This window comes from Silene latifolia, chromosome 6, assembly GCF_048544455.1.
Source record: "Silene latifolia isolate original U9 population chromosome 6, ASM4854445v1, whole genome shotgun sequence".
Lineage (NCBI taxonomy): Eukaryota > Viridiplantae > Streptophyta > Magnoliopsida > Caryophyllales > Caryophyllaceae > Silene > Silene latifolia.
Window position 1 is genome coordinate 49,110,663 of NC_133531.1, and position 12,236 is coordinate 49,122,898.

Sequence of the window (12,236 nt, forward strand, 5' to 3'; positions counted from 1 at the left end):
GGCAATTATAATTGCCTTATTACACACTCCTTAAAGATATAAGAAATACTTCTCTAAAACATAATAGGAAAACTGAATTTAGGAAACTAGTAAACTTTCCTAAAACCGAATAAGCTACTAATTAGGAAAGTAGAACTTCTAACACAAATAGGAAATAAATAACTTATACTAATTCAACTAAGATATGACTTCTTTTAGGAAAGAAGTCTCGACACCTCTTCCTTGGGCGCCAAGTAACCGAGTAAACAGCTACTAAGACTGCTTTTTCTGCGCATATAACTGAATACCATCGAGACTGTTCATTTCGACCAGTTCTGGCATCATTTTCGTATCATCCCCTCCCCCTTCGAAAGGAATTGTCCTCAATTCATGATGCTTCAATCCTCCGGGATCAAATATGAACTTCACAAACCTGGATACAAATTCATTTATAAGAAATAGTAATAAACTTGAATTATCTTTTAGTTCATCATCTTCAATAAAAACTTCAAGCTCATCTATCTTGTTTGCTTCCAAACTCCTCTTTTGCCTTCCATGTTCATGGTTTCGACTCCCCATTCTCCTTTTCTCGTGCCTTCCTCCCCTCCACCCTCCTTGCACAAGAATTAGAAACTTGTTAATATCTGCAAATTCAAGATCAAGTGAACATGATGATCTTTTAACAGTTGCCGCATTCACATCCATTAGAATACCGAGCACATAAGAACTATGCACCTCTTTCAACTCTATTGAGCCAAATAAGAAGTTATCATTGCCTTCAATATCTTCATAATTCCCCATTAACACCGAAGTGAAGACAGAAGATCGAATACTTATCGCCATATAAGAACTCGTCTATATACGATTCCAATGGTGATTTATATTTTTCCTTCATCAATGTTGGTTTGACATGAATTAGATTGCTATGAATCGAATTAATGTCCAATGTCAATTCTTCAACAATTTCTTTTTCTCTTCTTTTTGTTATCATCCTCATCTAAATTCACAATCTTTGAAACTTCATCATCAAGAGCATTAACCGTTTCTTCATCACCATAATCGTCAAATATTGGTGGATGATTTAAATCCAGGGAAGACTCAATGGTGCTGTCTTTAAACTCTTCCTTGTTTAGCTCTTGGTCAAGTTCGTCTTCCATAGCAAACATTGTTAGACTCGATCTTTTGTCACGACTAGAATGCATAACATAAATTGCTTCGGACGACATAGGCCTCAAGACGATTTTCTTTCCACTAGATGATAGAATATATTCATTGCTTCGACCTTTATGTGTCACATCTCTATCAAATTGCCAAGGTCTCCCTAAAATAATATGACAAGCATCCATAGGGACTACATCGCATAAAACCTCATCTTTGTAAGGACCCATTGCAAAACAAACTCGAACTTGTTGTGAGACTTTCACCTTCTTACCATTATCTAGCCAATGTAAAGTGTATGGTTTAGGATGAGTTGTAGTTGACAAAGCAAGTTTACTTACCATCTCGGATGAGGCAGCGTTGGTGCAACTTCCTCCATCTATGATCACACTACACCATCGATCATTCACTTGGCACTTGGTATAAAAGAGTTGAGCTTGTTGCTCCGTGTTGATAAGTTCCATATTCCTTTCCCCCATAGGACCGTCTTGTTTTAAGGAAATCAAGAGCCAAGCTCGATACCACTTATGATACGAAAAATTGCGCGGAAGCGGTTTAATAGGATAAAGAACAATAATGAAAAAGGGATATTTGCTTCGAAATCTGTCTTGAAATCGAAACAATGGGATATTTGCGCGATCTAGACCTATAGATCGAACAATGGTGATTGAATCGCAAGACCTATTGCTATCAATCGGGTTAGAGTTTGAAAACGTCAAACAATAACAGTTTCGGAACGAAAACGCGTCGATCCTATGTTTACAAAACTTGCAAACACAAACAAAGCAACAACTTTGATTTTTATTAATTCTCAATCTATATCATATCATGCTTAAAATAATAATACAATGACTCCTATTTATACTAACAAAAAAACTCCTAAACCGATTAAGGAAACAAGCTTCCTTAAACCGATCTCCTAGATCTACTCGTGTAGATTAAGACTTCTATGGCAATTATAATTGCCTTATTACACACTCCTTAAAGATATAAGAAATACTTCTCTAAAACATAATAGGAAAACTGAATTTAGGAAACTAGTAAACTTTCCTAAAACCGAATAAGCTACTAATTAGGAAAGTAGAACTTCTAACACAAATAGGAAATAAATAACTTATACTAATTCAACTAAGATATGACTTCTTTTAGGAAAGAAGTCTCGACACCTCTTCCTTGGGCGCCAAGTAACCGAGTAAACAGCTACTAAGACTGCTTCTTCTGCACATATAACTGAACAGTCACTGAGACTGTTCATTTCGACCAGTTCTGGCATCATTTTCGTATCACAAGGGCTAAGGCTCTCCCTCACAAAACCCTTGTTCATGAGCTCTCCAATTTGTTGTTGCAATTCTTGGCTAGCTTTAGGATCACTTCTATAGGCTGCCTTGTTGGGTAGAGTAGCTCCCGGAATGAAATCAATTTGATGTTCAATTCCTCTAAGAGGAGGCAAACCACTAGGAAGCTCATTTGGAAACACATCACCATAGGTTTTGAGTAGGCGTTGGACCTCACTAGGCAGCCCCTTCTCTTGCTCTCCCACCACTTCCTTGGCTATAAGCACATACACGTCCCTATCCTCCTTTAACTCTTGCAACATTTCTGCCCCATTGATTAGCAACACTTCCTTAGATGGTTCAAGCATGGAGGGTGTTGGAATATGCTTGAGAACAGGTGGTAAAGGTGCTAGGATGACCTTTCTTGAGCCAAATTTGAAGGTGTAGGTGTTGTCTTTACCATGATGAACCGAGTCCCTATCAAACTCCCACGGTCTCCCAAGTAGCAAGTGACAAGCATCCATTGGAAGAACATCACAAAGAGCTTCATCTACATAGTTTTTGCCAATGGAAAAAGGAACCAAGCATTGCTTATCAACCCTCACTTCAGCCCCTTTGTTGAGCCACCTTAGCTTATAAGGACTAGGATGGTCTTGTGTAGGTAATGATAGTTTGTCAATGAGAGTACTAGAGGCAACATTGGTACAACTCCCTCCATCAATGATAAGATTACAAACCCTCCCTTTAATGGTGCACCTAGACCTGAAAATTTGTTGTCTTTGGTCCATTTCCAAGGGTTGGGGTTGGGTATGCATCACTCTCCAAGTAACCAAGCTAAGACCCGCATCCGGCATAACCACATCATCCTCCTCATGGTCCGTTCCTTCCCTTTCCTCATCACACACAAGAATCTCATCATCTCCCCAATGAACCACTTCAAAGCTACTAAGGGCTCTCTTGGTTGGGCATTCTTTGGCAAAGTGACCATAACCTTGGCATTGGTAACATTTTTTCAGAGGCATGGTCTTTTTTGTGAGGTTTGGCTGCTTTTCCCTTGTCAAGTATGGTGGTTTTGTTTTGAGAGGGTGGTTCATTGATTTTGAAACTGGTTGGGGGTCTAAAGGTGGCTGTTTTGGTGGTTGGTTTGGTGGTTGTAGCCTTCCCTTTACCCATTTTCTCAACCCTTAAAGCCAAGTTAACGGCTTCATCAAAGGACCATACTTGTTGCATTCTAACCCTATGAGCAATCTTAGTATCTAACCCTTCAACAAATCTAGCAATTTTCTGTTCGGGCTTCTCATTGAGTTCACATTGCAAAGTAAGTTGTTCAAAGTCTCTAAGATATGACTCAAGTGGTTGTTGGTCTTGTTTAAGTTGTGTGAGCTTAATGAAAATGTCTTGAGTGTACTCTTTAGGTATAAACTTCTCATTAAGCTTCTTTTTCAGTTTTAACCAAGACTTAATAGGTTCCTTACCATCCCTTCTTCTCTGATTTTTTAAGTTCTCATACCAAAGGGAGGCATAGCCTTTGAGTTTCAAGATTGCAACTTTAAAAGCTTTGCCATCAGAATAACCTTTAAACTCAAAGACTCTTTCAATGGTCCTAAACCAATCTAACAAATCCTCGGGGTTTAAACTACCATGAAAATCAGGAATTTCTACCTTTAAGTCTTTGTTGGGCTCTCCATGAAAGGCCTCGGCCATGGACTCCTCCGAATCAGAAAGCTCCTCTTCCTCATGGCCACCATGAGCTCGTCCTCTCCCCATGAAGCCACGGCCTCTACCCCTGCCTCTAGGTGGTCGTCCTCCTCTTGGTGGTGGTGTTGGAATATTAGCCATGATAACATTGAGAGATTCTAGCAACAAATCACATTTTTCAGAAAGTTGAGTAACTTGTGTTTCAATTCCAGCAATCCTTTCTTCACTCATGGTTGTTTTTTTGTGTTTTTAATGTGGTTAGGGTATAATGAACTCACAAAGAAAGGATTTTTGTTGTTAACCAAAGCTCTGATACCAATTTGAACTAAAACTATCAGATTTGAGTTGATATTAGACACGAAATTCCCAAATGACAAACAAAGAAAACTCAGCTTGTTTAGGACTCAAGGTATGACTTAATTCGAACACAAAGCAATGAATTAAGCCTAGGACTCGTCCAAGCACTTAGCAAAGGACTTATCCAACCTCCTAGCACTAAGCAAGGGAGTTTTATCAAGCACAAAGCAAAGATAAAGAAGAAAGAAAGCAGGTTGCTTCTTAGGGTTTTTTCATTCAAAATAATCTGATTTTGTCTAAGGGTTGTGCTTGCTTTTATAGGACAAGCAAGACAATCTCCTCCCTTCATCTAAGATAGCATCCTATGGCCACAAAAAGAGCTGCTAATACCACCAAACACGGCAGCCAAGGACCTTACAAGAAATCAGAAAAGAAAAGGACATAAAGCATAAAAGATAGAAAGTAAACTAATAGTACAACAATCCCTTGTTTACTAGCTCAAGTCTTGTTTATGCACACTTGGACTCACTTGGAAGACTTTGGCAATGCTGCAAATACTCTTCTAAGGGCCCTTGAGCTATGTTTGATCAAAAGAGGAATGTTGATAGCGACATAATGCACATAAAACGAAGCCTGCTCCAGCCATGTTCCTGATTGCGCGCTGTTCTAAAAGCTTGGCAAACTCAATGATAGGAAAAGCTTTGGGATACAAGTTCCTACACAAAAACGTCCCAAACTCACCAAAGATTAATCCCATGCTGGAAAAAGGCACGACTTCTTAGACGGAATTCATGTTAGACCTCAATCTTGTGCAAGGTCCAAAACCGGGTTCAAAAGAGGAATGCTCGGCTGAATTCTCTTCACACAACGAGTCAAAATGACTAATAAACATGGACAAATGCTTCGCACAACGAATCACAATGACAAGGATATATTATTTACACAACGAGTTACAATGACTAATAAACATGGACAAATGCTTCACACAACAAGTCACAATGACTAATGAACAAGGACAATTGGTTCACAAAACGAGTAACAATGACTAATAAACAAGGACAAATGGTTCACACAACGAGTCACAATGACTAATGAACAAGGACAATTGGTCGACACAAGGAGTCACAATGACAAGGATACATGGACAAATGCATCACACAACGAGACACAATGACTAATAAACATGGACAAATGCTTCACACAACGAGTCACAATGACAAATGAACAAGGACAATTGGCTCACACTACGAGTCACAATGACTAATACACATGGACAAATGTTTCACCCAACGAGTCACAATAACTAATGAACAAGGAAAATTAGTTTACACAATGAGTCACAATGACAAGGAGAAAAGGTTCATAGAACGACTCACAATGACTAATAAACCCAAATGCTTCACACAACTAGTCACAATGACTAATAAACAAGGACAAATGGTTCACACAACGAGTAACAATGACAAGGATAAATTATTCACACAACGAGTCACAATGAATAATAAACATGGACAAATGCTTCACACAACGAGTCACAATGACTAATAAACATGGACAAATGCTTCACACAACGAGTAACAATGACTAATAAACAAGGACAAATAGTTCACACAAGGAGTCACAATGACTAATGAACAAGGAAAATTAGTTCACACAATGAGTCACAATGACAAGGACAAAAGGTTCATACAACGAGTCACAATGACTAATAAACATGGAAAAATGCTTCACACAACGAGTCACAATGACTAATAAACAAGGACAAATGGTTCACACAACGAGTCAGAATGACAAGGATAAATTATTCACACAACAAGTCACAATGACTAATAAACATGGAAAAATACTTCACACAACGAGTCACAATGACTAATAAATAAGGACAAATGGTTCACACAACGAGTCACAATGACAAGGATAAATTATTCACACAACGAGTCACAATGAAACATGGACAAATGCTTCACACAAAAAGTCACAATGACTAATAAACAAGGGCAATTGGTTCACACAATGACTAATAAACAAGGGCAAATGGTTCACACAACGAGTCACAATGACTAATGAACAAGGACAATTGGTTGACCTAACGAGTCACAATGACAAGGATAAATTATTCACACAAGGAGTCACAATGACTAATATACATGGACAAATGCTTCACACAACGAGTGATGCAGGAGCATGTTCGGAACAAGCAAATGAGATCCTTATTAGTCGAAATGTAACTCAACTAGTAAAAGGATTTGAGCTTGGATCGAGTAATGTGTTGATGCTAAAATGGGAAGGCATGGGGGCTGCATATCACGGCTCCTAGGATGGTTAGGATACACGGTTTCCTAAATCGTGTAGGAATAATAAGTTAGTTAATTACTATTTCTAATAAAGTTAGGAAAGCTAGATTTTCCTAATCCTAGTCAAATTAGAATACCCTAAATCTGATTGTATTCTAGTTTTTAGTATTTTAATTACTTTCCTAGTTAGTTTAGGAAAGGGGAATAATTTTCCTAGTTAGTTTAGGAAAAGGAAAGATAGCTTAATTTCCAAGCTAGGGTTTGGGTCGAATTGTGACCTCGTTTAGGAGTATATTAGGCCGTGTATGATCAGAGAAACACCATCGAATTTCCAGCAATAAAAATTGTTTACATTTGTGAGCATTATTCTGATTAGGTTTGCGAGCTTAATCTTTAGATCTTCCTTGCGAGGTCGATTGCGTGAATCTGCGTTTGACACCTTGCGAGGTTAGGACTAGGAATTCACCATACTATCCAGTTACATTCATAATCACGAAATAATCAGTCCAAACAACACAATTTCCGCTGCAAATTTACTAATTATCACGACATACACAATCACAGAATTAACAAACTCAAACGAACAGTTCAACGATCTGTTCATTCTCGTTTTTCCATACTGTTTTACATCAAATTGGTTACCAGAGCTAAGTTCAGATTTATTCCTTAATAGATCTGTCTTGGGACGTTGCTAATCATGGTTAAAGACGGTGAAGAAGGTCCGAAAACATGGGAAGATGGTCATAACGAGCTGAAATTGGAGATGGCTCAGATGGCTTATGTGTTGAAAAATATAGCAAGCATGTTGAAGGCTAAAGAGAAGAAAAAAGAATCGGACACTCCATCCGAATCTGAAGAAGAGGACGAGAAACCAAAGAGGAAGTCAAAAAATAAGAACGATGATGATCGGGGTTTAAAACTCGATATTCCTGACTTTGATGGCGAGATGGATCCGGAAAAATTTCTGGATTGGGTAAGACAAGCTGAAAGGGTTTTCGAGTATAAAGAATACGATGACAAGAAGCAATTTAAAGTTGCAATCTTGAAGCTTACAAAGTATGCATCTTTATGGTACGAAAATCTGAAAAAACAAAGAAGAAAGGAAGGAAAAGACAAGATCGAGTCTTGGATCAAATTAAAGAAGCACTTGATGAGACGATTCCTGCCAAGGGATTATGAACAAGATAACTACTTAAAGCTCCAATCTTTAGAGCAAGGAAGCATGACGGTGACTGAATACATCAAAGAATTCGAGAAGATGTCGATTGTATGCGATCTTGAGGAGAAAGAAGAGCTAAGGGTGGCGAGATTCATCAAGGGCCTAACACCCGCAGTTGCTAAAAGAGTCGAGATCCAGAATTATGAAGGTTTTAATGATGTGTGTCGATTAGCATGGAAGTTCGAGAAACATGATAAGGCACAAAAACCTCATGCTTATTCCAAGGGACAAAGTTCGGGAACGAATTCATATTCCAGGCCAGCTCCTAGCAAGGCTAAAGAAATCCCGAAAGAAGAACCCAAGGACAAAGGAAAGGGTGTTGCCGAGCCAAAGGGGAGTTCTTTGAGACGTTGCTTCAAGTGTCAAGGCTATGGACATATAGCAAACGAATGTCCTCAGAAACGAGCCCTAACAGCTCAAGAATTATGTGATTTGATTCCCGTATTTGTCACGCCAGAGGAAGAAACAGTCCAAGGGAGTGTTGAAACTGATGGTGAAGGAATAGTCTATGATTTGGATCCGTTGAGTGACGAGGAGTGCTTAGTGCTGCGTAATTTGCATATGGAAACGGGTTCATTTGAGAATGAACAACGGAGCAAATCTTCCATACTCGGTGCAAGGTAAACCGTAAAATTTGCAATCTTATTATTGATAGTGGATCGTGTGCTAATGTAGTAGCAAGGGACCTTGTTGATGAACTAAAATTGCAAACTAAAGACCGAGTTAAACCATATAAATTGCATTGGCTGAATGGGGAGAATGGGATTCAAGTTAAGAAACAAGCCTTAGTTTCGTTGAGTTTAGGACCCTATGCTGATGAGGTGTGGTGCGATATAATTCCTATGAATGCATGCCACATTCTGTTGGGTAGGCCTTGGCAATTCGATAGAAAGGTTGAACATGACGGGAGAGCTAATGTGTATAGCGTGATGAAGGGTAATGTGAGATATAATCTGAAACCTATGTCACCTAATAAGATTAAAGAGTCCAAAACAAAGAAGGGGAGTATGTTTATGGAGGCTCGGGAGGTTGAGGAAGCTTTAGCTCGTGGAGAACGAACTTATGTGCTGCTGGTTCGTGAATTGGGGTCTGTTGGTGTGTGTGATGACCGTGAGGTACAGGAGTTGTTAGAAGAGTTCCGGGATGTGTTTCCGGATGAATTACCGGATGGGTTACCTCCTTTACGTGGTATTGAACACCAAATAGATCTCGATTCGTGGGCGGCATTGCCTAATAAGCCGGCCTATCGCTGTAATCCAGAGGAAGCAAAGGAGTTACAGAGACAAGTCCAAGAATTGATAGATAGGGGATATGTTCAAGAGAGCTTAAGTCCATGTGCGGTGCCTGCATTATTAGTGCCAAAGAAGGAAGGGACTTGGAGAATGTGCATTGATAGTAGAGCGGTAAATAACATTACAATCAAATATCGCTTTCCTATGCCAAGACTTGATGATATGCTTGACGAACTTTCTGGTTCAAGTGTCTTTTCTAAACTGGATTTGAGGAGTGGTTACCATCAAATGAGGATTCGAGAAGGGGATGAGTGGAAGACCGCATTTAAAACGAAGCAAGGGTTATATGAATGGCTTGTGATGCCGTTTGGATTGTGCAATGCTCCTAGTTCGTTTATGAGGTTGATGAATGAAGTGTTAAGGCCGTTCCTTAACAAATTTGTGGTGGTCTATCTTGACGACATCCTGATTTATAGCAAAGATGAAGAGTCGCACAAACGACATTTGCGAGCTGTGTTTGAAGTGTTGCGAGATCAGAAGCTTTATGGTAAGTTGGAAAAATGTACTTTTATGGTCTCAAGTGTTGTCTTTCTTGGTTATATTGTGGGAAAAGACGGGGTAAGTATGGACCCATCCAAGGTCGATGCTATTCAAGCCTGGCCAGTTCCGAAATCAACTACAGAGGTGCGAAGCTTTCATGGTTTAGCATCATTTTATAGACGGTTCATCCAGGGTTTTAGCTCGATTGTGGCTCCAATTACAGAGCTAACCAAGAAGGGAGAGTTCGTGTGGACTAACAGCGCCCAAAAGGCGTTTGAAGAAGTAAAACGCAAGCTATGCTCCGGACCTGTTTTAGCACTACCTGATTTTAATAAATTGTTTGAAGTCGAGTGTGATGCAAGTGGTGTTGGGATTGGTGCCGTGTTAATACAAGAAAAGAGGCCTATTGCATATTTCAGCGAGAAATTAAACGGTGCAAGGTTGAACTATTCAACTTATGACAAGGAGTTTTATGCAATCGTGAGAGCATTGGATCATTGGAGTCATTATCTGCGTCCAAAGCCGTTTATTTTACATTCTGATCACGAGGCTCTTAAACACATCCATGGACAGCAAAAGTTAAATCAAAGACATGCCAAATGGGTAGAATTTTTGCAATCATTCACGTTTTCTTCAAAATATAAGACGGGAAGTTCTAATATCGTGGCTGATGCATTATCACGAAGGCATTCATTGTTGATTGAGTTGGATGCAAGGATTCTTGGTTTCGAACATATCAAGGAATCGTACAAGTCGATCCAGAATTTTCAAAGGAAATCATTGATCCGACAGGTTTGTATCTTTGTTCGGGATGGCTATCTCTTCAAGGGTAATCGGCTATGCATTCCGAATGGGTCGATTAGGGAGTTGTTGGTACGAGAAGCTCTCATGGGCTATTGCTGGACACTTTGGAGTTAATAAGACGAGTGACATCCTAAGTGAGCACTTCTACTGGCCGAGAATGAATAAGGACGTGCAAGAGATTGTGGCGAAATGCGTGGTATGTCAAAAGGCTAAAAGCACATTCACCAAGGGCTTGTATACACCTCCGCCCGCACTGTACAGCCATGGAATGAGGTAAGCATGGATTTTATCCTTGGTTTGCCGAGAACTCAGAGGGGTAAGGACTCGATTATGGTGGTAGTTGATCGATTCTCGAAGATGGCGCATTTTATTCCGTGTCACAAGACTGATGATGCAACTAAAGTGGCTGATTTGTACTATAGAGAGATCGTTCGATTACATGGAATACCTCTTACTATTGTTTCAGATCGAGATGTGAAGTTTCTTAGTTACTTCGGGAAAACGTTATGGCGTTTGATGGGAACTAAGCTTCTTTTCAAGACATCACACCATCCACAAACAGATGGTCGGACCGAGGTAACCAACCGTACTCTAGGGAGTCTATTGCGAGGATTGGTTAGTAAAAGCACAAAGGATTGGGATATCAAATTGGCGCATGCTGAATTCGCTTATAATCGTACACCATCAATGACGACAGGGCGAGCTCCATTCGAGATTGTCTATGGCGTGAATCCATACCTGCCAATCGATTTAGTGCCCATTCCAAAGAAAGATGTGTTGAGTTTTGAAGCCAAAGAAAGACAAGCTGCATTTCTCCGAGTATGTGAACAAGTTCGAGCTCAAATTGAGAAGGCAAATGCTAAATACAAAGAGAAGGCTAATAAACATCGAAAGCAGCCTGTTTTCAAGGAAGGTGATCTTGTGTGGTTACATTTGAGAAAGGAACGATTTCCGTCCAAAAGGAAGAATAAGTTGATGCCGCGAGCAGATGGTCCATTCAAGATCCTCGAATGTTATGGTTCTAACGCATACAAGCTGGAGTTGCCGAGTGAATATGGTGGGGTGAGCGCGACATTCAATGTAGGCGACCTATCACCATATCTAGAAGACGAGGATTTGAGGGCAAATTCTCAAAAAGAAGGAGAGAATGATGCAGGAGCATGTTCGGAACAAGCAAATGAGATCCTTATTAGTCGAAATGTAACTCAACTAGTAAAAGGATTTGAGCTTGGATCGAGTAATGTGTTGATGCTAAAATGGGAAGGCATGGGGGCTGCATATCACGGCTCCTAGGATGGTTAGGATACACGGTTTCCTAAATCGTGTAGGAATAATAAGTTAGTTAATTACTATTTCTAATAAAGTTAGGAAAGCTAGATTTTCCTAATCCTAGTCAAATTAGAATACCCTAAATCTGATTGTATTCTAGTTTTTAGTATTTTAATTACTTTCCTAGTTAGTTTAGGAAAGGGGAATAATTTTCCTAGTTAGTTTAGGAAAAGGAAAGATAGCTTAATTTCCAAGCTAGGGTTTGGGTCGAATTGTGACCTCGTTTAGGAGTATATTAGGCCGTGTATGATCAGAGAAACACCATCGAATTTCCAGCAATAAAAATTGTTTACATTTGTGAGCATTATTCTGATTAGGTTTGCGAGCTTAATCTTTAGATCTTCCTTGCGAGGTCGATTGCGTGAATCTGCGTTTGACACCTTGCGAGGTTAGGACTAGGAATTCACCATAC

At 39.6% G+C, this 12,236-nt stretch overlaps 2 protein-coding genes across 2 annotated transcripts; one reads left to right on the top strand and one right to left on the bottom strand.

Annotated features, from left to right (window-relative positions):
• Nucleotides 1-2,118: 2,118 nt before the first annotated feature.
• On the bottom strand, nucleotides 2,119-2,935 carry LOC141588052 (uncharacterized). The gene is made up of 2 exons (XM_074409509.1): nucleotides 2,509-2,935; nucleotides 2,119-2,141 (listed from the first exon to the last, which is right to left on the bottom strand). Exons 1-2 carry the CDS (start codon nucleotides 2,933-2,935, stop codon nucleotides 2,119-2,121), a joined length of 450 nt encoding a protein of 149 aa, XP_074265610.1.
• Nucleotides 2,936-7,397: 4,462 nt separating this feature from the next.
• Nucleotides 7,398-10,609, top strand: LOC141588053 (uncharacterized). The gene is made up of 4 exons (XM_074409510.1): nucleotides 7,398-7,673; nucleotides 7,899-8,490; nucleotides 8,595-9,303; nucleotides 9,628-10,609. Exons 1-4 carry the CDS (start codon nucleotides 7,398-7,400, stop codon nucleotides 10,607-10,609), a joined length of 2,559 nt encoding a protein of 852 aa, XP_074265611.1.
• Nucleotides 10,610-12,236: the final 1,627 nt, after the last annotated feature.